Source organism: Polychytrium aggregatum, assembly GCF_025602895.1.
Source record: "Polychytrium aggregatum strain JEL109 chromosome Unknown BJ171scaffold_10, whole genome shotgun sequence".
In the NCBI taxonomy this organism is placed as follows: Eukaryota; Fungi; Chytridiomycota; class Chytridiomycetes; order Polychytriales; genus Polychytrium; species Polychytrium aggregatum.
The window spans coordinates 389651-410008 of NW_026516212.1; the positions used below are offsets into that span (position 1 = coordinate 389651).

Sequence of the window (20358 nt, forward strand, 5' to 3'; positions counted from 1 at the left end):
GAATCGCCGTCGCCGGGTCAGGCTGAAGTACAGCTGTTTGTCCAGCATGTCTCCATTGAACACATGGCGAATGTATCGCAAGAAGGAAGCCAACCCGGTGATCGTGGGACTTGGTGTGGTGCTCATCCATTGCTGCAGACCAAGGATCTTGTGGGTGCTCTGGATCCACTTGGTCGCCTGGGGGGTGTCTTTCGCTTGCGGGGAGCCATCTGGCGAGAAAATAGCGACGATGGCTGGTTCTGCCCTTGGGGAAGAGAGAATCTCCTCAAAACCAGCGCATTTTGGGCTGGCAGAGATGCTGCGCAGTGGCGTCCTTGATTCAGATCCAGAAACGCATCGCTCGCTCAATCAGTCGTGGGAAGACATCTTGTCAAGGTGAGTCTTGCCTGATAGCCAAACGATCATGTCATCTCGCTGACACACAGCCACGCTTGACTCGGTTTCCAACCAGAGAGATTCAGACGGTGGTGGTTCTTGTCCGCAATCGGAGTGGAGCTTCCAACAATGATACAATTGGTCATTCCTCCACACCAATCGCCCACCTTCACGCCGACACAATCGGCTCAAGGTGATACCAAATGCCGTCAACCGACCATGGCCAGATTCCAACTTTTGCTGCGCCACATACAGCGTGTATTCATATTCGAGATGAGCAACCGCGAGGGGCCGGAAAAAATTGATAGTGAGTAAGCAGGCGCCCAACGCCAAGAAGCCGGATGTGGCTGTGACGGGGCTGGCACGCATGGATACACAAACCGCGCCACAGGCGCAGCAAGCCAGCCCCATGGAAATAGCGGTCATGGATCGCTCGCAACAAGTCATGTGAAGGTGTCCCAGTCTGCTGTATTCAAAGGCGAGCGAGGCCATCAAGCATAACCAATCCGAGGCCATCAAGTGCAATCGATTCAAGGACGAGCGAGGTCATCAAACGTAGCAACGCAGCTCGTTTCGCGTCTCAGGCGATCGAGGGCTTCCTGCGCCTGTGGGTGTCCACCGGCCCAGGCTTTAGCAAACCAATCGATGGCCTTTGCCCAGTCCCGCGGGGCACCATGGCCGTGATAAAACATGGACCCGAGCATGTACTGAGCCTCCACGTGTCCCAGCTCGGCGGCTTGGGCAAGCCAGTTGACGGCAAGGATTAGATCGGTTGCTGTCCTGCGGCCATTGAGGTGGTGCTTTCCAAGACGGTACTGGGCATCGGGGTGACCGTGCTCTGCCGCCTTGGTCAGCCAGTGTGCGGCCGCTGATCGATCTTTGTGAACCCCGATGCCGTCATTGTAGCAGAGACTGAGAGTGTACTGAGCAGCTGCATGGCCCTGTTGGGCGGCTTTGGCGAGCCACTCGGCTGCCTTGGTATCTTCCCGGGGCACTCCATGTCCGTTGGCGTAACAAATGCCAACTTCAAACTGACTCTCGGCAACCTGCTGCGTGCCCGGCCTGTAATGCCTCCAGAAGTTTGCTGCGTTGATGCCCCACGGAAACCGATCATCGTCCATGGTGTAGAGCAGCACAAGGGCCTCTTGAGCCTCCTTGCAGCCATCGAAGGCTGCCTTTCTGTAGAGCCCCTCGGCTCGGAACGTGTCTTGTGCGGTGCTGACCCCGAGCTCGCAGCATTGAGCGAGATAGAAAAGCGCCCCTGGATGTCCCGCGACCGCTGAATCTTTCAGACAGCAAAAAATTTCGCCGGATCTTGTGCTTAAGACGGGACTGCGATGGTCCACTGAGAGGTCTTGAAGAAGAGACGCGTTGGACATGCTCGGGTCGATGATGTGCTGCTCTTTGAGTGTTGCGGAGGCATAGGAAGAGTTGGTTGTATACTCGATTTCCAGATCCCAATCGACCTCGGTCATTTCGGCACATTTCTCAAGTCCCCCAGCTTCGGCCATGAGGACCCGGGCGAGAAAGTACTGGGCAACAGCGTCGCCTCGGTCTGCCTGCGCCACAAGCCAGGAGCAGTCATCGGCATCCTGTTTCTCGTAGTGTCTTGCCAACATGACCATTTCGCTGAAAGAAACCAGTTCTGGCAGACAATCATTCCGGGAGCACAGCTTGGCGACTTGACACCAGCCTCGGAAACGATTCAGCCGGGACATCAAGATGGGCCGGGCACGCTTGCAGACCAGGAACAGGACCTCGAGCTCATCAAGTGTCAACGAGAGGGAGAAGCAGTCGTTGGAGAAGATTATAGTAAGGATGTCCGGATCGTGACGGCCGAGCACGATCGCGAAAAGCTCAACAGCCGAGGAAGTAGACCCGGTCCTGGCCAGTTTGTGCGTATTCGCGTCGGCTTCGTCGTCATTAATCAGCCGCTTGCACATGATGTAGACGTATCAAGTTGATGCGATGAGATGGGATGGGATCAGCCGTGTGGGAGAGCTTGGACGGCGGGCCAGGCGGTCATAAGAGGCCATCGCAGTTGCGGAGATCGACTTTGCACACCGTCGAAACCAAAGCAACCCAAAGCATCGCCAAACGGCAGATACCCACCTCCGCTCCCACGAAATGATGCTCGGGCCGGCGCAGTCTCCGCCAGCCGGGGGCATCCAGACCTCCGCTTCCTCCGACAGAAGACCAGACCTTTGTCGAGCCATCTGGCATACGATTCGATGTGTTCAAGGCAGAGGCAGGTGCTGCGGCAGCTCCTCGAGCTGGCCAGTGCCGAGCACGACCGGAGCGAGACGTTCCCTCGGCTCACACATCAGCGAGGACGTGACCTTGGCGAGCCAGCGAGCTTTGTTATCGAGTTGATCGTCATAAGGAATCGAGTATATTCAGCGTCACTTGATCAGGCCGAGCTCCAGTGCATCGATACGAGGCGAAGCGATGCAAGACCGGGGGGGGGAGTGCTTCAGATTAGTGAATAACATATGCTGGGCAGACGGAGACCTGCATTGATGATCCAAGACAGGTCTACTAAAGCAGCTTGGGGGCTGGATCCGGTCCACGCTCGAGCCCGGTCTTGAACCAGCGCTCGTCATCGGAGATCTTGACGTCGTTGCCAGACATGCGGCGCTCCTGCATCAGGCCCTGTGCGTCGAAGGTCCAGTGCTCCAAGCCATAGGCTGCAGGGAAGAGAGTAGACGGCACTCAGAACGCCTGTTGGTCTAACTCGAGACTAGATCGCTCAAAATGCCAAAGCCGGATCTCAGGTTGACATGATCAGACAGGCTCGGAACTCACCTCGCCACCACTGGATTGACAAGGCAGAATCGGGAGTGCAGAGCCGGGAAGGCCGAGGGTCAATCCAACAGATGACAGGCGCAGACCATCACACACCGCTTCTCCTCTTTCCTCTCGCAGCCCTCGATCGTCGGTTCACTGCAGCAGAGGCTCGTTACCTGTCCTTCATCGTCGTGGTATTCGTACCAGAACTGCACGGCAATCTTGTTGTCGGAAAAGCAAAAGAGCTCCTTGCGCAGGCGGTAGCCGTTTTCCTTGCTCCACTTGCGTCTCAGAAACGACTTGATGGCCTCGCGGCCTTGGAGGAACTCGTCGCGATTGCGCCAGCTGATAGAGAACCGGGCCGGGGCAGAAGCGCACAGGGATTGCCGGAGTGAATACCCTCTCTGGGCTCCAAGAACGGATCTGTGCCCATGCGACGCATTCGCAGCGACGGCTAGAGACGGAGCCCACTCGAGGGCGGGCATCGAGGCAGATCCTACATCGAATCCTCGGTGTAGGCTGGGGCAACCAGCTCGGGATCTTTGGTGTTCCAGAGGTTCTGGGCCCGCTGAACCTTGGCGGTGGCTGTCTCGAGGGTGAAAGGCGGAACGAGCGACATAGCAGGGGGCTCGGCTGGCAGATGTTGCGGGCAGGATACGATGGCGATCTGGACAGGACTTGGCGGCTGGTTGCTCTTGTCGCTGGCGGTTCTTGCTGCTTTTGTATCGGTGTTCGTCCTCGTGCCTCGGGCATGCGGGTTGTCCCCAAATCTTGTCGGAGGGTCGGCGCAGTCCCCGCTGCAGATGGCGAGCATCGTCATGCGGATATGCGAGTTTGGGGTCTGGGGTTTGGGGCCTGGGGCCTGGGTGTGTCGCCTCTCTTCGAGGGATGCATCAAGTCGATTGGACCGGCACCGGTGCCCAATCATCCTCTGAAGCGATACCGCACGGTCAGCGGATTGATGTGATACGCCTGCCTGCTCGCGGCGATGGGCTTCTGCAGCGGGGCGGATCGAGGGATACAGCATACCTGGAAGCCATGGGGAAAGCACATTGACTGCTCACTGCAGGCCATCGATGCAGAGCACATTCCGCATCGCATTCTGGCGGCGGCCCATCCAAGACGAATGCAATCTCGTCTGGTAGAGCTGTTGCCGAGCCGTTCGTTTGGTGGCGAACCTTCCGTCGGTCCGATCAGCAATCATGCCGTCAATGGCAAACATGGCCAAGTCGGAATCGTCCTTGATGGCGACAATCGGGGCCTTCTGCGTGGACTTCCAGGTTTCTGTGGGGAGTTTCCAGCCACGGCGGTGTACATGATCGTGCTTGTGGGGTTTCCAGAACAGCCCGGCTTCTCAAAGTCCCGTCTGACAGACCTGGAAGCGACAGAGGCGATCAGCTTGCGGACGGTAGCAGTCGTCCTTCTTCATCGGCGGACGCTTCCTCGTCAGAGAGTGACATATCGAGCAGTCGTGCTCCAGCATCAATCTTCGCCATCTCCAACGCCGCGACCACCGCCATCGTAGAATGATGAGCCGGGTCGTTCAATCTCTGCGAGAGGTCTCACCCCAGCAGGCCATATCTCTGGCCTCGGCCTTTGTGTTGATGCTGACATCGGGGTCGCTGTTTGCATTCTCGTCTTTCGGAGACGACCTCAAGACGACTTTCCAGTACAGTGTGCAGGACCTCAATGTCATTTCGTCCGTGGGAAACACAGCTCTCTACCTGTGCTATATGGTTGTTGGACCCATCTACGACAGCCGTGGAGCGGCGGTGACGCTGGTGAGTTTGTCTTGCTGCAAGAGGCCGGCTGACGAGCACTTTTCCTGAGTCTCTGAGCACTCGACAGCCAGAGACGGCCCAGGCAGCACGGCGCTGGACATGGCGAGCGGCTTGTCTGCTTCTCACAATCCCAATGACGCACCATCCGCCACATCCAGGGAATCGGCGCCATCACCTTTGGTGGTGGATTCTTGCTGATCTATCTGTGCTTCATCGGAGTCATCTCGGGTGCGGCTGCGGGCTATGGTCCCATGTCGTTCTACTACTTTCTGTGCGGCCTTGGATCGACATCGGGGTGGGTACTCCCGCGAACACACCATGTCCTAGGGACGGCGGCTGTGCTGCTTTCCTGCAGGTCTGTTGCGAGGATGCTCTCGCTGACTCGGACACCATACTCTGCCCCGCGCCAGGTATGTGGCCGCCCTGGCAGTCAACTTGGCCAACTTTCCCAGCTCGCAGACCGGGCTCATCAGCGGCATCCTCGGGCTGTCCTACAGTCTGTCAGCCGTGCTCTTCAGCCAGGTCAAGGCCAACTACTTTGACAAGGACCCGGCTGGATTTTTCAAGTTTGCGGCCATCCTAGTCTTTGTTATCCACGTCGTTGGCATCTGGACGATCCGAAAGTCACCGCATCCGTCCTTGGTTGCCGCCACACAGGATCGCCCATCAGCCGCAAGCAAAGCATCGCCGAGCTCAGCATCGCATCCAGCCGCATCGAGCGCGGAGGAACCCCGGAGCAGCGTCCGGGCGTCGAAAGCTGGCCATGCCAATGCCGGGGGACTCGAAGGCATGTCCAAGCTGGAGATTCTGATGTCGCCCATCTTCCCGCTCTACGCCTTTGTGTGCATCTTCCAGCAGGGCATCACCTACTACAACAACATCTCGACCATCATCCTGTCACTGTATCCACAGTCCAGCACATCCGACATGGTGGCGCTGCACATCACACTGCTCTCGGTGGCCGGATGCATCTCGCGGCTGTTCGTCGGGGCTGTTTCGGACATCGTGGTCATCTACTTCCGGATCGAGCGGACCGTGCTGCTCATCGCTGCGTCGGTCTTGACATGGATTCCACTGGTGGTGCTTGGTACCGCCGGGAACATCAGCAATGGCGTGTTGGTTGTGTGCTCGCTTCTCGTTGGTCTGGGCTATGGCGCCCAGGGCACCCTCTTTTCGGTTCTGATCGTGAGTATGCTGCCGCTGGCAGACTTGCGCTACAACAGGTAGCCATCGTTTGCTGATCGTCAACGTTGTCGCTGATCGATTCCGCTCGGCTGCTTCTGTTGTCTCCCGCCTTGACCTCACCCATCAGGCGGACTACTTTGGACACCTGAACTACGGGACGGCAAGCGCCCTCGTGCTGCTGGGCGTGCCCGGCGGCGTGTTCCTGTCAAACATGCTCTTTGGCAACCTCTACGACCAGGCCGTGCAATCCAACTGTGTGGGGTCCAGTTGCTATCGACTACCGTTCCTGATCTTTGTTGGGCTGCAGTTGATTCCGATCATCCTAAGCACGGCACTATGGATCAAGCGGCGCAAGCAGTTCCGCCGCAAGCGATCGGTGCACGCCGCTCAGCCCGAAGACGATGTAATCTAATGTATGAAGAAGGGCCGGCAGCAGCACCGGGGATGTGTGCATCTGCGGACATGCATGGTGACAAGCCATGAGATTGAGGCAGGATCTATGCATGTCACTCGCGCTCGTACTTGAGCTTCCGCTTGAGCTCCTTTTCTTGCTTCTCCTCCTCCCTCTTGCGCTTGTAGCTGATAGAGTAGTAGTGTACATACAAGGCGAGGATAATAATAATTAATATACGCGGTAGAGGTACTGATCGACGACGGATCCTAGTTCATGGGCCGCGGCGGGTCATAGTTCATAAGGCTGTGGTAGGTCATAGTTCATAAGGCTGGGTGTGCAACCAGAGGCAACTCACAGCGGGCTATCGATGATAAACTCGGGATTGCGACAGAGCCCGAGCTTTTTGTTGATCGTGGCTGCGTCTTCCCGGGACACAGTCTTGGTTTTTCGCTCAGCGAGGGAGTTCTTGATCTCGGTCACCCGAGCCATAAGCAAGTCTATGGGTAGCGGCTCCTTATCCTTGTGGACGCCATCGGTAGCTGGAGTCTGCGGGGTCTCCTTGGCATCGGGCAGTTTAGGCCGAGCACCAAATCTTGTGACGAAGTAGGCCATATCGTCCTTGGATCGGCGGGTATGCTCGCTCGCCATGAGCCAACACGCAATCGCAATCTGGCTGGGTGTGCACCAGAACATCAGATCGGTGAGCAGGCTCTCTCGGACCCATTCCCTAGCCTTTTGGAAGGTCTCCCATAGGCTGACGATGAGCTCGCGCTTGCGGTCCTGAATGGAGATCGGATTGCCATCCGAGTCGAAGGCCGGGGTCGACAGCATCTTGGCCGAATGGTAGGACTGCATGTCAAGGAAATAGCCGTGTAGCGGCCAGTAGGGATGCTGGCAAGCAAAGTGGAATCGGAGACCGCGGCAAACGATGAACTCGAGTGCTGTGATGGTTTCGGCGGCCGGGGCATTGGGAATGGCGGCCAGGAACTTGTCCAGGGGCCGGGCCGAGTTTTCGACCTTTGCGGCGAGAAAGAGTATCGTGATGCTGTCGAGCGGCACGTATGCAGAAGAGCCCAACGGATAAGGGGCGGGCCAGAAGAAGCGGGCCAGAAAGGAGTCGGTTAGATGGGCCATTCGGAAGGATCATCTCCCTGTCGACACGCAATCGCTCATAGGAAGGCTGGAGTCTCGGCTGCAGGAAACCCCGGCTGTTTGGTCGCATGAACCTACAGCGCATTCTTTGGATCATAGTCCATGACGGTGTTGAGGAGATAGAAGCGCTTGAAGAAGGTGATCGCTGTGGCCTGGAGGCACCCATGACCGGAAAGGCAAGCCGAGGATGATGCAAGAATGAGCGTTCAGCCGGCAGCCAGCTGCGGCAGGGTGATCAATTCGGAGAAACCTACCTCAACCACGGCATCCAGCTTCAGCCGGGTGCAGAGGGTACGGATCATGTATTCGTAGTAGAGCGTCAGATCAGCCTGTTCGCTGGCGCTCAGGAACTCGACAGAATCCAGCTGGGATGGAGTTGAGGGATCGGCGGCGACAAGAATCCCCTGTGACGAAGCGAGTGTGAGCGTCCTGGCCGCAGTGACTCGGATTCAATATCGCCATGAGAGACAGCGACAGTGAAAGTGCAGTGTACGCAGGCGGACGCATGCGAACGCTGATCGCGCCGGTGTTGGATGCATACATAGTTGGCTTGCCGGGCAGCTTTGACGGCCTTGACGGCATGGGCCATGGAGGCCTCCCGGAGCTGCAGCACGACGGCTGGGCTGGGGAACAGCCAGTGCTTGTACTGGGTGTACTGCTCGGTGAGGTTTGGCCGGGACTGCTGATCCATGATGGCGGCTTGGATATTGTTGATCGGGACAGAGCCGGGCAGGCGAGAGGGCAGGCGGATGCGAGGGCGCTTCGCGTCGGTGTCAATCAGAAACCGGGGGTCGAGACACGGGGACGTTCCCACAAAAGCGCCATGCCCACAACCAATGCCGCTCCCGGGGTCTCCATGTCCGAGGCCATGCCACTCGCGGGGTCTTGACGCTGGGAGCAGCATCAGCTGCGGACACTGGCCGTTGTCGCTGGTCTCGCCCGAAGGAAACGGCAGCGCAAACGACCATGCAAACGGCGGCTGGCAGAGCCAGAGGCCACACCGCCACCGTCCTGGACAAGGGGCGGATGGGGCGAGGCGCTGCTGCGCAGGCCAGGGCCATGTGTGTGTGTGGCGAGAGACGGCGAGAGGACACAGAGAGAACAGCGAGAGGACAACGAGAGCACACAGAGAGGACACAGAGAGGACACAGAGAGGACGATAAGACGCGGGGAGACATCCGCACACGCGCACCGCGACACACAGCACAGTGCACCACAAGCCGCGCGCAGCACCCGCTGAAACCAAGCACGGCCACTGCCGCCCACCACAGACACAGCGGGCGCAGCACTGCCTGCCCATACAACGCACACACACACGCGTGCTTCTCGCCGTGCTCTCGCCGCGCTTCTCGCCGCACCGCCTCGGCTGTCTTGCCACCGCCGCCATCGCTTTTATTCTCCCCGCGGCTGGGGCTGGCTCTTCCACCATCTCACATCCTCCTCCTCCTCCTCCTCCTCCTCCTCCTCCTGCAGCCCCTTGGCCGGCTGGCTCCTGCTTTGCTGCGTCGCCTGTCTTGCTGCCGCTGCCTTGCGCCGTCTGTCTCCCTCACCAATAACCCTCGTCTTTGATCCCAGCGATCTCGTCTCCTCCGGTCCAGATCATGGATCCGCCCAATCCCCAGCACCCCAGGCCTGTCCAGGCGGCTACCACCTTTAACCTGCCCGATGCCGGCCCTTCCAGCGGTCCCGGTCTCGCTGTTCCCTCTGGTGGTCCTGGTCTCACTGCTCCAAGCAGGCGCATGACCACCGGTATTCGTAGAACCACCGACGGTGGTCTCGTTGGCCGCCAAAAGACTCTCATCAAGCCCGAGCGCGCTGTCGAGCCTCGTCCGCTGCTCAATACCCAGCAGGTCAAGGTCGCTCCGCACCACAAGGGCACCAGCCTCGACTCCAGCCGTTCGCCCTGGAAGAGCCCGTGGATCTTGTTCTCCTGGCTAGTGACCTGCTGCTGCCCCGGTCCGATCCTGCGCGCATGCGGCAAGTCGACCCCGGGCGTCCAGCAGGCTTGGCGTGAAAAAGTGGCCCTCTGTGTCATCATTTTCTTGATGTCGTCGGTCGTGATCTTTTTTATTGTCTTCTTCAACTCGGTCCTTTGTCCGCCGGCCCTGCAGACCCCGCACATCTCGGTCAATACCGCTGGTAAGTCGGTCGCTCGACCAGCATCTGCTGCAAGCAGTGCCTGCGATCGGTCGCCGCGAATACCCAACTGGGGAGCGATGCAGACGTCGGGCCCGGTGGCTGTTTATTCGATATAAATACGGCGGCAGTGCACTGTCAGATCAGCTCCCCCTCTGTCTTGTCCTCGCAAGAGTCGAGGAGAGATCGAAAGCACAATGGACGGCGTTCCGGAGGCACTCTAGGATCTGCCTGCACCACATCCTTGCCACCACCGGGACTCGACCGGCCAGCGAGCGTTGCTGCAGTTTCTGCTCTTCGACGTCACTCTGCTAATCCTTGTTATCTGCATCGGCGCCCTCAGGATCGGTCGTCGTCGGCGGCCTGCTCTACAATACCCGCAACTCCACCGTCGATCCTGTCGCCCGTACGCGCTGGGCGCTGCTTGACCAGGTGTACCCTGGATACGACGTCAGCACCATGTTCTTCCAGCGCTCCGAGAACCTGGTCAATTGCGCTGGCCTGACCGAGAAGTTTGCCCAGCTCCAGTATCCCTGCGAGCAGGACAACAGCTGTCTCCAGTCCGCCACCGAGGCTGACATGGAGAGCAACGGCTTGGTGCTCTACCAGCGCTTCAACTGCACCGCCAGCACCTCCAACTCCAAATCAACCTGCAATGATCAGACCTCTCGCGTGATTCCCTCGCCTGCCTATGAGTGGACCGACATCGGCAACCGCGGCTTCTTTGCCATCGACGGCATCGTTGTCAACCTCAAGCCCTTCTTTGACCAATACCCCAACGAAGCGGCGGTCGATGCCAGTGAGGCCCCTCTCTACCGCCTACTCTACCAGCAGTACACGCTCAAGAGCGACGCCACCCACATCTTTTGGAAGCTGCCTCAGTACAAGGCCCAGGTCAAGTGCCTGATCTCCAAGTATGCCGCCGGTGTCGTCGAAACCCAGCCTTACTCCTGCAGCATTGCCCAATACGTCACCCTGGTCACCAGTGCCGTCATTCTGTGTATCCTCGCTACCCGCTTCAGTCTCGCCGTCATCTTTGCCTGGTTCCGCGCCGACCGCGTCTCCCGCAAGCCCAAGGACTCGGATCTCGTTGATCGCTACAAGGGCCGCCAGATGCCGGCCTCGTATGCCCAGCGTCTGCGCGACGTCGACATTGAGCTGCATCCTCTCACCGACAACCGAGCTTCGATGGACGGCCGCTCCGGGTCCCGCAACTCCGAGTACTCCAGTATCGACCTTGGTCGCGGCTTTGATAAGCGCTACAGCGCGCAGTCCGGCCAACGCCTCGCCCAGCAACAGCAGCAGGAAGACCCGGACTTGTACACCATCGTTCTGGTTACCTGCTACTCCGAAGACGAGAAGGCGCTCCGCGGCACCCTCGAGTCCATCTGCTCCACCCACTACCATGACCAGCGCAAGTTGCTCTTTGTCGTTGCTGACGGCAACATCAAGGGCGCCGACTCCACCGATACAACTCCCAACCTGCTCCTGGGTATGATGCGCAAGTCTGAGCTCAAGACCGACCCTGTCGAGGCCAAGTCCTACATTGCCATTTCCTCCGGTGCCAAGGAGCACAACATGGCCGAGGTCCACGCCGGCTTCTTTGATCACAAGGGCCGTGGCTGCCCCATGCTGCTGATCATCAAGTGCGGTACCCCCGAGGAGCGTAGCAGGCCGCGTGCTGGCAACCGTGGCAAGCGTGACTCCCAGATGATCCTGATGAAGTTCTTCAAGCACCTGACGTTGGACGAGCCCATGCCCCCTCTGCACCATGAGATCTACAACCGCATCCACGAGCTGATGGAGGTTACCGCCGATGTCTTTGACCTGGTCCTCATGGTTGACGCCGACACGCGTGTCCATACCGAGTCCCTGCAGAAGATGATGTACGCCATGATGAACGACAAGATGATCATGGGTCTCTGCGGCGAGACCCGCATCGTCAACAAGACCACCAGCTGGGTCACGCGCATCCAAGTCTTTGAGTACTACATCTCGCACCACTTTGGCAAGGCCTTCGAGGCCATGTTTGGTGGCGTCACCTGTCTCCCCGGTTGCTTCTGCATGTACCGCATCAAGACCACGAACCTGAAAGGCGATGCTGTTCCGATCCTCTGCCATCCCGATATTGTGGAATACTACTCTGTCGGCAGTGTCGAAACCCTGCACGAGAAGAACTTGCTTCTGCTCGGTGAGGATCGTTTCCTGACGACCCTAATGATGCGCCGCTTCCCGAAGCGCAAGATGATCTTTGTTCCCCAGGCCATCTGCAAGACCACCGTTCCCGAGGATTTCAAAACCCTGCTCTCCCAGCGACGCCGATGGATCAACTCGACAATCCACAACCTGATGGAGCTTGTCAAGGTCCCGCTCTGCGGAACTTTCTGTTTCAGTATGCAGGTGAGCATCCCGCCGGTGCCGTCCCTATCAGACCACGCCATGCGATCCACGGATTGTCTGATGCCAAACCCCACTTGATCTGATCTGATCAGATCTGATCAGTTCTGTTCTAACCCGTCCACAACTCTTGTTGCTCGTCTTGTCACCAGTTCATCATCTTTATGGATCTGCTCAGCACAGCCATCTTGCCTGCCAGTTTGTGCCTCACCTACTACCTGATTGTCATGGCCGTCCTCAAGGGCAACATTGCCGATCCCAACACCATCACCCTGATCACGGTCATGTTCCTGCCGGCCGTTCTGGTCATCCTGATCAGCCGCAAGTTTTCGTACATTGGCTGGATGGGCATCTACCTGCTGGCGCTCCCTGTCTGGCAGCTGATCCTGCCCCTGTACGCCTTCTGGAACTTTGACGACTTTTCCTGGGGCGAGACCCGCAAGATCGAAGGCGGCGAGGGCGACCATGCGGCCAAGGAGGGCCACTTTGACCCCCGCCAAATCGAGCACCGGCATTTGGCTGAGTGGATCGCCGGCGACCGCCAAAAGATTGACAACTATCGCCGGTCTCAGATTATGTTCTACCAACAGTCCGGCGGCTCCTCGTCGACTCTGGCCGGCGGTCAGGCCCCCGGCAGCACCTCGTCAGGCTGGGGCCCAAGTCCTCAGTTGCAAGGTGTCCCTGTCAGTGCTTCGAACACTGCGCCCACATCCAAGTACGCCCCTGTGAGCGACAACCGGCTTCTGTCCATGGACACGATCACCGCCCAGCGAAGTAGCCACAGTGGGTAAGCGACAAGCCGTCGCCACAAGCTGCGTTCCCTGCGGAGGACACGCTACATTCGATATGCACTGCACTGCACTGCGTCCCTGTCCAGTGCGTGTCTGTGTGTCAATTTCCTGTGATCCAAAAAACATGTGTCTCGCGCTGTACGGGGCTGTTGTACTTGTTCTTCACCTCGCTGTTGTTCAATCGGTCCCTCTCCTCGAGAGACAGCTTGCCCTTGGATTGCCTGCATTCCGTTCATCCATTCATCCAACTGCTCTTGCGTTCTTTTGCCGCTCAGTTGCGTGCTCGCCTGCCATTCTTCCTGTATGATGTTCCTACTGGGTGATTTCCCTTCCACCGCCCAATACAGCTCTTGCAAAACACGAGCCGACCCCCAAGAGCTTCCACATCACACATCCCACATCCCACATCCCACATCCCACATCCCACATCCCACACCGCCGTCGTCCGACTGTCCGCGAGCCTGTGCTTGCCTCTCACAGACGCATGACCCGGTCTCTGTCCAGCCAAGGTCAAGCCCCCGAGCCGCTCGGCTGGTGGACCGGGTCTGGTGACGCCGACGGCGTGGCATGAGCCGCGCGCCCTTTCCTTTCTTTTGCACTCTCGCACTTTCCAGACCACCGATCCGCATTGCAGCAATGGGGGGCAATCGCATCCTGGGCTCGAAGGATATGTCATTCAATGTCATGCAGCGATTTGCACCCTCTTTCATCAGTTTTGCAGCGACTCTCTCTCCGTAAGCCGCAACGCCGCTGCTGAACCATCCGCCATTCGCCTTCCTCCACATCCCAGCCTCCCGCCCCACAGTCCCCCACACAACCCGGCCCCGCTCCGCTCCGCCCATTCCAGCGTCTGGTCCCCATCCCTTGGCCCTTGGGGGGGATATAAATTGTCGCCCGAGGCACCGCCGCCGACCCGTCCGTCCGTCGCCTGCCCACCAGCTTGCTTCCCAAAAGTCTCTTTCCCTCGCTCGCTCCTCATCTCGTTTATTCTTCGACAGCGTTTGAGCCTCCATCGCCTGCAAAACAATGAAATTCGAATCGGCCCAGCTCGTCCTCCTTGCCACCGCTCTGATCGGTACGTGAGCCCAAGCTTGATCCTTTGCTCTCGCTGCTACTTTCCCCTTCTCCCCTCTCCCTCTCCCCACACCACTTCCACCAGCGATCTCATCCACGCCATCGCTGCCACCCCTCGTTTTTACTCGTGCGTAGGTGCCCAAACCGTTTCGGCTGCCAACGGCGTCGGCGGTGTCTGCGGTGGCTCTGCCAGCAACGTCGGTGCCATCTGCCAGACCGGTCTGGTTTGCGTCAACACCCAAGGAAAAGATGCCGCTGTGTATGGAGGCACTTGCATGGTAAGATCAACAGCCCTTCCGCACTCTCCTGTTCCTCCACTCTTAACCGTGGCTTTGGCGAAACCAGGATCGCCATGTGGTGTGTGTGGGTGGCCATGCTGCCGAGCATGGCGGGTGGAGTATGTGTGGGACAAGTCGGGCCTGAGGCTCGGCCTTCATGGTTCCTGCTTCAGAGCTGCTCTGCCTCTCTGCCTCTCTGGTTGTCTGTGGTGGCCGGTCGAGCCGCAACTCTCTTCACCTCGATCCCGCCCTTGGTATTGCCGTCTGCTTCTCATTCCAACCGCATCCAATCCGATCCAACAGCAAAGCAACTCGACCACGGTCTCCAAGAGCGGCGCCTCCATGTCCATGTCGATGCCCATGTCGATGTCGATGATGCCGACGGGCAGTGCGTCCGCCTCGGCCTCGGGTGCGGCCCCGTCCAAGACAGCCGCAGCGTCGTCGTCGCCGACCTCGGGTGCTGTGGCTGCCTCGGGCTTCACATCCTGGCTCGGTATCTTCTCGGTGGTCGCGGCCGCACTGGCACTGTAATCAACCTCATTCCAGGAACCCCTCTTCCTCCTCGGTTGAAGCTCGATCCGTCCCCCCATCTCCATCTTCGCTCACACCCAACTGGCACTCGTTGATGTCGCCCTGTGCGTGTGTATCATTATCTTCCCTCGATTTTCCGCCCTCCTCTCGCTTGTTGGTGTTTGTTGCATTGTTAGGAGTGTCTCCAGGTCCTCTTTCCTCCTCGCCCCCTTCTGGGCGAGTGTATCTCAAGGTTCCGGAGTGCAGCCTGGTTGCTGTTGAATCCGAAGCATATCGTAGCTATCAGCGATTTGCGGGGGCTCCCCTCCCTCACAATTCTTTGTTGTATTTTCCTGATTTTTTGAGGGGGGGGGCGGAGGGCAGTTGGGTCCTTGAACATCATGTTGCCATCCTATCCAAGCTATGAAATACCATTCCTTTCATCCCAACGGAATCCTTCTATCGTCCCTCCGACGAGTGGTGTGTAGAACTTGGCACTAATGGCTGATGCCAAACAGCCTAGAGCATCCGTCCGATGACATTCTTTCCCGATCATGAGGTGACTGTGCCAATCTCTTCGCCTCGACTGACGCCTCTGGTTGGCGCAGAGGTCGCTGTCTGTGCGTGCTCGTACACTGTATAGATGATATTGCGAATGAGTGTTGGTGAGGAGAAGAAGAATACAGGGAAGTGAGGGTTTGATTCCATCAGCGTCATTGACCAGCGGGTGGGCAAGGGCTGCTACTATGAGGGCAGTTGCAGACAGCAAGGTTTCCAAACAGTCAGCCAGGCTGTACTTACCCCAGCGCCGGGTGGGCGACTGCTCGAAGCATGTTTGGTCGGAGGCAACGCATTCGGCAATGAACGAGTACAACTCCTCTTGGGTGATGGGCTTCAGGTGTCCGTGTCGATTCGGTTAGTGACGAGCCACAGATATGAATGAAGAGCATTCCAAACCGGAGAGAGCGAGAGAGTACGGATGGGACCGATCAACGAGGAGTTAGATTATCCTGATTGCGCACCGGCGAGGGGAGCCGGGGCAGAGGGGTGGGGTGTGGGAATTGATGACATCTGCTCTTGCTGGCGGCTGTGCCGAGCAGTCGCCGTGGCTGTCTGCTGCCGATATTCCATCGCATCCACTTACTCGCGGCTCATGCGTCTTCAAGGCCTCGATATCGCTGTCGATCTTCTGGATCCGCTCCACGTCGCGCTCGGATGAGATCTTGTCGATTTTGTAGATGCTGACGTCGTTCATGACCTCGTCAACATCTGGGATTCACGACCCAACCGACCCGACCGATTGGGACCGACCGGGACCGAGGTGGATCGACGGTGAGATGCCGGCAACGCAGCGATGAGTGGTCTGGCCAAACGAAGAAAAATGGATCCGTCTTGGCGTGGCGGCTGGTGCGCTGAGATGGCGAGTCGCCATTCATTCGAAGCCGGAGCGGCCCACCCTTCTGTCCAATGCGATGCCCGACAGCGACATTGTCTCACCACGGATGCTGATGACCGAGCTGTGACCACAGGAAGTCTCGACCCGGAACCCTGGCGACGGCGCTGTGATCTCCGACACGTCCGAGACGGTTGCCGAGACGCTGGCGTCTGGAGTCATGTACCCGCTCGTCGGAGCTCGGCTCCAGATGATGGACTTGAGGTCCCACTGGATGGACGGAATCAGTTCGGAGAGACGGTGGTCAATCTCGATGAGCTTGTCGCGATCCTTGGGCAGTGGCGCAAATCCTGAGGAAAGTGTGGTGGCGGGACGGGTGGGAGTTGCGAGTGCAGCCGCATGGGACGTCGAGGGCGCCTATGGAGATCGAATACGGTGAGTCTAGCTCTGGCGATGTGGGTATAACCATCGGGGAAACACGTCAAATGGCCAGACAGCAATTGGTGCGCAACATGAATGGCTGCATGGTCCGGCGGCATCCGAGAGAGATTATATGCGAGTTGTTGTCAGGGGCGTGGAGGCAGGGCGGGTTGACTTGACAGATGTGGGTGGAAGCCGTGATGATTGGGGAGAACGGCCAAGTAACAATACCGATGATGCATCGTCTGGGAAGTCGTCGTCGTCCTCGTGGTTGTCGAGGATGGATTCCACCCGAGCACGCTCCTCCTCCGTCATGGCACAGTAGTAGCGGGCCTCTGGTCCGAGCTGAGTGGATATAGAGAGACCGAGTAAGAGCCAGCCATGGCAGCCAAGCTGAGACCCTGCGCTGCAAATGCGCGACGGCTTGTGCAAGGCGGGCGATCCACACGGGACAGGCGATTCGCATGCTAACATGACATGTACGCTCGACGTGACCGGGGTGGTCCGGGGTGGTCCGGGGTGGCCCTGGGATACTTACCACAATGTTTCTCTGGATAAAGTCGCCGGGTCTGTATCCCTTGGGCAAGGGCGCCTTGGCTGCAGACAGGTTCTGTTCGGGATGCTCATGGTTCGCCGCGCCGTTCTCGACTGTGCGGATCTTGCCTGGGATGCGGGTGAGCTTGGCGTTGGTGATAAACGTCTTGATGTCTCGGCTCTGGACGCTGCCAGTCTCGAGCTTGTCCTGAAGGGAAGAGCCGTCGCTGTAGAGCGACTCGGTGTCCTCGCAGTCGTCGACACAGCCGTCGTCGTCGACCGTCTGGGCTGGTGTTGCCGAGTTCCGTGATGAAACCGAAAGCGACTTTGCCAGCTGAAGCGCAAAGGGTAGGCACAAAGCAGTCAACCAGCCGGGTGGTGTCGGAGCCGGCGGTTGAATAGCCGAGGGCAGGTCCAGGTTTCAGACGGATGGCAGGCTCGATAAATGCAATGGGAAGTGTCTGCGTACCAATGTCTTTTGCTTCAGTATTTCGTCCAGATGCTTGATTTTTGAGAGCCCTTGGCGAATCTTTTCGGCCAGGGCGTCGTTCTCTGCTTTCTCTGCAGGGCCCTAAATACACATGCCAAGAGCTGAGTCGACCCAGGCAATGCTGCTGCGACACGAGAACGCAGCATGTAGAGACCATACCAACTGCTGTTGTAGCGTGGGATCCTGATGAGTGTGGGTTTGTGGCTCCAGCGCCCGGGCAATGTGTTCCTGGTGAGGGAGATCGGCAGCTGTTCGTCAGAATCCCAGGCGCGGATCTATCGGTGGCATGCCCTCGGATGTCGGCTTGGAGGAGACGCATGCAGATTACCTCGGCTTGTCGCCCATTGCCGCTGCCGAGTCTGCTGGTTCGTGTTGCTGGACGTCTGTCTTGGACATGGCAAAGTCCCCGGTAGTCATTGATGGCGAGTCCGTCTTCGTCGACATCATCGTCATCGGTGTTGTCGCTGTCGCGGTCGTGGCCGTGATGAAGATCGATGTCGTTGTGTATGTCGCTGGCTCCGTGGACGCTGTCGGCGTGATCCTCGTTAAAATAGCCCCCGGCGCTGGATGTGATGTCGGTCCACGCATCGGCGTCTGGGAGGGGAAGCCGGCTTGGCATCAGTGATGACTGAACCGAAGCAAGCAAAGCCTGAAGCGGTGTGATTCCGATGCGCTCCAAGAGTCCGGGCGGGGAGCTTCACGAAGGGGAGATTCGACAGGACCTGCTGTCAACACGCAAAGACAAGTCTCACCATCGTCGGTTGGCAGGGGCGTCAGACCGCCATCGGATCGACTGTGCACCCGCTGAGGCAGCCCGGTTCATGTGGTGGCGCGAATGCGATCGTGGGATATCAGAGTCAGATCGAGGCCATCAGAATTCAGTGGCGAGTGCGCCGCGATAGTTATGCGGTGAGCATGGTATAAAATGCGCAACTTGGCTTGGATGAGATCGGTGTTGGCGAGACTGGCGAGGATACCATGATCGTAATCATGGATGTTTGTGTTGATCCAACCGCGGCGGAGCTTACCCGGATGGCCGACGGCGCTGGACTGGGCTGTTGGCTTCTGCTGCAGAAGGGATCGAGTGCTCATGAGACTCTCGAACCAACGACGACTGTCTGCAGGCAACTGTCATGAACCATGACGGCCGATCCAGGTGCGACGCGACAGCGCAGCAGACAAACGAACCTCTCGAACCGCGAATCCCGATTCATGACCACTGGGAGGAATCCCGGAGACACGGGGCACTCTTGATGGGTGGGGTACTCGGAAGGAGTTCAGTCGGGCGGACCAGTGGATTGAAGAAAAGGACAGGCAGCTCGCGCTCGGCCTGGATCTGAATCCTCAGGGCCGTGGCGCGCGGTTCGTCCAGGGTTCGGCAAAGGTGTTCTTGGTCGGATTGGCCAGGAGCCCGCTTTCTCCGACGCCGACGATCCGACTGACACAGCACATGCCGGCATATCCCGTGCGGACGGGTGGTGTGCTCATGAGAGCCCGGGAGAACGGCAGCTCTGCGCTGGCATTGACGCTCATGTGCAACAGGGTGGCCCTGTCTGCGCATCCATATTCTTTGCAGGCCGGTCTCTGCCTCTGGCCATGACGACGCTGCCGCGATGCACTCTGGGTCTGTCCAACCTACGCTACTCCTGCTCTGCATCTTGTGACCCTGTCCAACGCAGGACAGAGCGCACGCGAGGACGGCATGCAGCACTTTGCAAGCGCTTGCAGGCATCGTCTCGCTGAATTGGGGGCTGGTCTGGTCGGCTGACAGCGAAGCGCAAGGATGGGTCGCATATGGGGGGAAGCCAAAGGAGCGTCCCAGTGAGTCGATGCCAACGCATGGCCCCACGTGGATGGATGACCGGAGGCTGGGCTATCAGCGACAAGGGGGCACGCCTGGTCACCAGACGCCGCCCTTCGAGAGTTGGAGCAAAGTCGGGTGGGGTTGTTCCCGTGGAGTGGGGGGGGGTGGGATGCTGGGCCTCGGATGCCCAGGCGCCTCGGTCAAGTTTGCAGCGAGGCAATCCGCGCAAATCTGAGGATGGGAAGGCCGAGGGCGAGTATCCGACTTGTGCTGGACGAAGCCACCACGGCAGATACTGACTTGGACGAAGCCAGCGCCGTCGACACGGGGACGTGGCCGCAATCTTGCTTGGCGTCGAAAGAGCGCACAACCAAGGCCTGTGTGCCATGGAACAGCGACACGATGAAAAAATAGGACGTGACCCCTGTGCAGTGGCTGTGTTCGGCTCGGGACCTGGTCAGCAGGACAATTTCGACACAGAATGAGTCACGTGTGTGCCGACAGTCTGGTGCAGCCTCGTCTGAACGATGCCATTTTGGGACTGCTCGCTAGCCAATCAACAGCGTTGCTTCCCACACGTGCTCTGGCCCGATTTGGCATTCGCTTGCCGTCCCGCTCCGTCCCGCTCCGTTCAGGGACCCCTCCGCCCCGGTTTCTCCCGGCCCCGAACCTCTCATATCCTCATTCTCCCTCACCATGACCCGTTCTGAGAACTGCCTTTCGGACACCCCAGTTCCGACCGCCGTTGGGCGGCACCGTGAACTCCTGGGGCAATCCTCGGCCGTTCTAACTAGTCCAGGATTAGGTCAAACCCGCGGTGGTCACTGCTCCACCAGCCAGTTTAACCTCAGAGTCGC

General features: G+C 58.7%; 7 protein-coding genes across 7 annotated transcripts; 3 read left to right on the forward strand and 4 right to left on the reverse strand.

Annotated features, from left to right (window-relative positions):
- Nucleotides 1-905: 905 nt before the first annotated feature.
- Nucleotides 906-1754, reverse strand: BJ171DRAFT_421716 (uncharacterized protein; the record flags this gene model as incomplete). The annotated part of the gene is made up of 1 exon (XM_053107498.1): nt 906-1754. The coding sequence occupies one exon, from the start codon at nt 1752-1754 to the stop codon at nt 906-908; it is 849 nt and encodes a 282-aa protein (XP_052968697.1).
- A 1159-nt stretch (nt 1755-2913) lies between these two features.
- On the reverse strand, nt 2914-3781 carry BJ171DRAFT_421889 (uncharacterized protein; the record flags this gene model as incomplete). Its single annotated transcript, XM_053107512.1, has 4 exons — nt 2914-3062; nt 3181-3190; nt 3339-3507; nt 3663-3781. The coding sequence occupies 4 exons, from the start codon at nt 3779-3781 to the stop codon at nt 2914-2916; spliced, it is 447 nt and encodes a 148-aa protein (XP_052968698.1).
- A 755-nt stretch (nt 3782-4536) lies between these two features.
- Nucleotides 4537-6707, forward strand: BJ171DRAFT_15540 (major facilitator superfamily domain-containing protein). Its single transcript, XM_053105836.1, has 4 exons — nt 4537-4943; nt 5102-5238; nt 5354-6128; nt 6256-6707. Exons 1-4 carry the CDS (start codon nt 4689-4691, stop codon nt 6538-6540), a joined length of 1452 nt encoding a protein of 483 aa, XP_052968699.1. The 5' UTR covers nt 4537-4688; the 3' UTR covers nt 6541-6707.
- BJ171DRAFT_579598 (cyclin-like protein) lies at nt 6635-8365 on the reverse strand (the record flags this gene model as incomplete). Its single annotated transcript, XM_053113974.1, has 5 exons — nt 6635-6707; nt 6878-7567; nt 7753-7826; nt 7929-8078; nt 8216-8365. 5 exons carry the CDS (start codon nt 8363-8365, stop codon nt 6635-6637), a joined length of 1137 nt encoding a protein of 378 aa, XP_052968700.1.
- Nucleotides 8366-9109: 744 nt separating this feature from the next.
- BJ171DRAFT_457069 (chitin synthase-domain-containing protein) lies at nt 9110-13367 on the forward strand. The gene is made up of 3 exons (XM_053108332.1): nt 9110-9813; nt 10154-12210; nt 12360-13367. The coding sequence occupies exons 1-3, from the start codon at nt 9276-9278 to the stop codon at nt 12996-12998; spliced, it is 3234 nt and encodes a 1077-aa protein (XP_052968701.1). The 5' UTR covers nt 9110-9275; the 3' UTR covers nt 12999-13367.
- A 657-nt stretch (nt 13368-14024) lies between these two features.
- BJ171DRAFT_473146 (uncharacterized protein) lies at nt 14025-14881 on the forward strand (the record flags this gene model as incomplete). Its single annotated transcript, XM_053108685.1, has 4 exons — nt 14025-14073; nt 14208-14350; nt 14418-14429; nt 14654-14881. 4 exons carry the CDS (start codon nt 14025-14027, stop codon nt 14879-14881), a joined length of 432 nt encoding a protein of 143 aa, XP_052968702.1.
- Nucleotides 14882-15146: 265 nt separating this feature from the next.
- On the reverse strand, nt 15147-19429 carry BJ171DRAFT_609725 (uncharacterized protein; the record flags this gene model as incomplete). Its single annotated transcript, XM_053115261.1, has 13 exons — nt 15147-15495; nt 15662-15752; nt 16005-16129; nt 16358-16670; nt 16905-17018; nt 17212-17541; nt 17677-17778; nt 17857-17925; nt 18026-18325; nt 18726-18765; nt 18886-18962; nt 19141-19302; nt 19337-19429. The coding sequence occupies 13 exons, from the start codon at nt 19427-19429 to the stop codon at nt 15413-15415; spliced, it is 1899 nt and encodes a 632-aa protein (XP_052968703.1). The 3' UTR covers nt 15147-15412.
- Nucleotides 19430-20358: the final 929 nt, after the last annotated feature.

Coding starts and splice junctions, on each gene's coding strand:
- BJ171DRAFT_15540 (XM_053105836.1), top strand. CDS start 4,689: ATGATGAGCCGGGTCGTTCAATCTCTGCGAGAGGTCTCACCCCAGCAG. Junction 5,239..5,353: donor GGCCTTGGATCGACATCGGG/GTGGGTACTCCC, acceptor GCCCCGCGCCAG/GTATGTGGCCGCCCTGGCAG. Junction 6,129..6,255: donor CCCTCTTTTCGGTTCTGATC/GTGAGTATGCTG, acceptor CTCACCCATCAG/GCGGACTACTTTGGACACCT.
- BJ171DRAFT_457069 (XM_053108332.1), top strand. CDS start 9,276: ATGGATCCGCCCAATCCCCAGCACCCCAGGCCTGTCCAGGCGGCTACC. Junction 9,814..10,153: donor CATCTCGGTCAATACCGCTG/GTAAGTCGGTCG, acceptor CGGCGCCCTCAG/GATCGGTCGTCGTCGGCGGC. Junction 12,211..12,359: donor CTTTCTGTTTCAGTATGCAG/GTGAGCATCCCG, acceptor TCTTGTCACCAG/TTCATCATCTTTATGGATCT.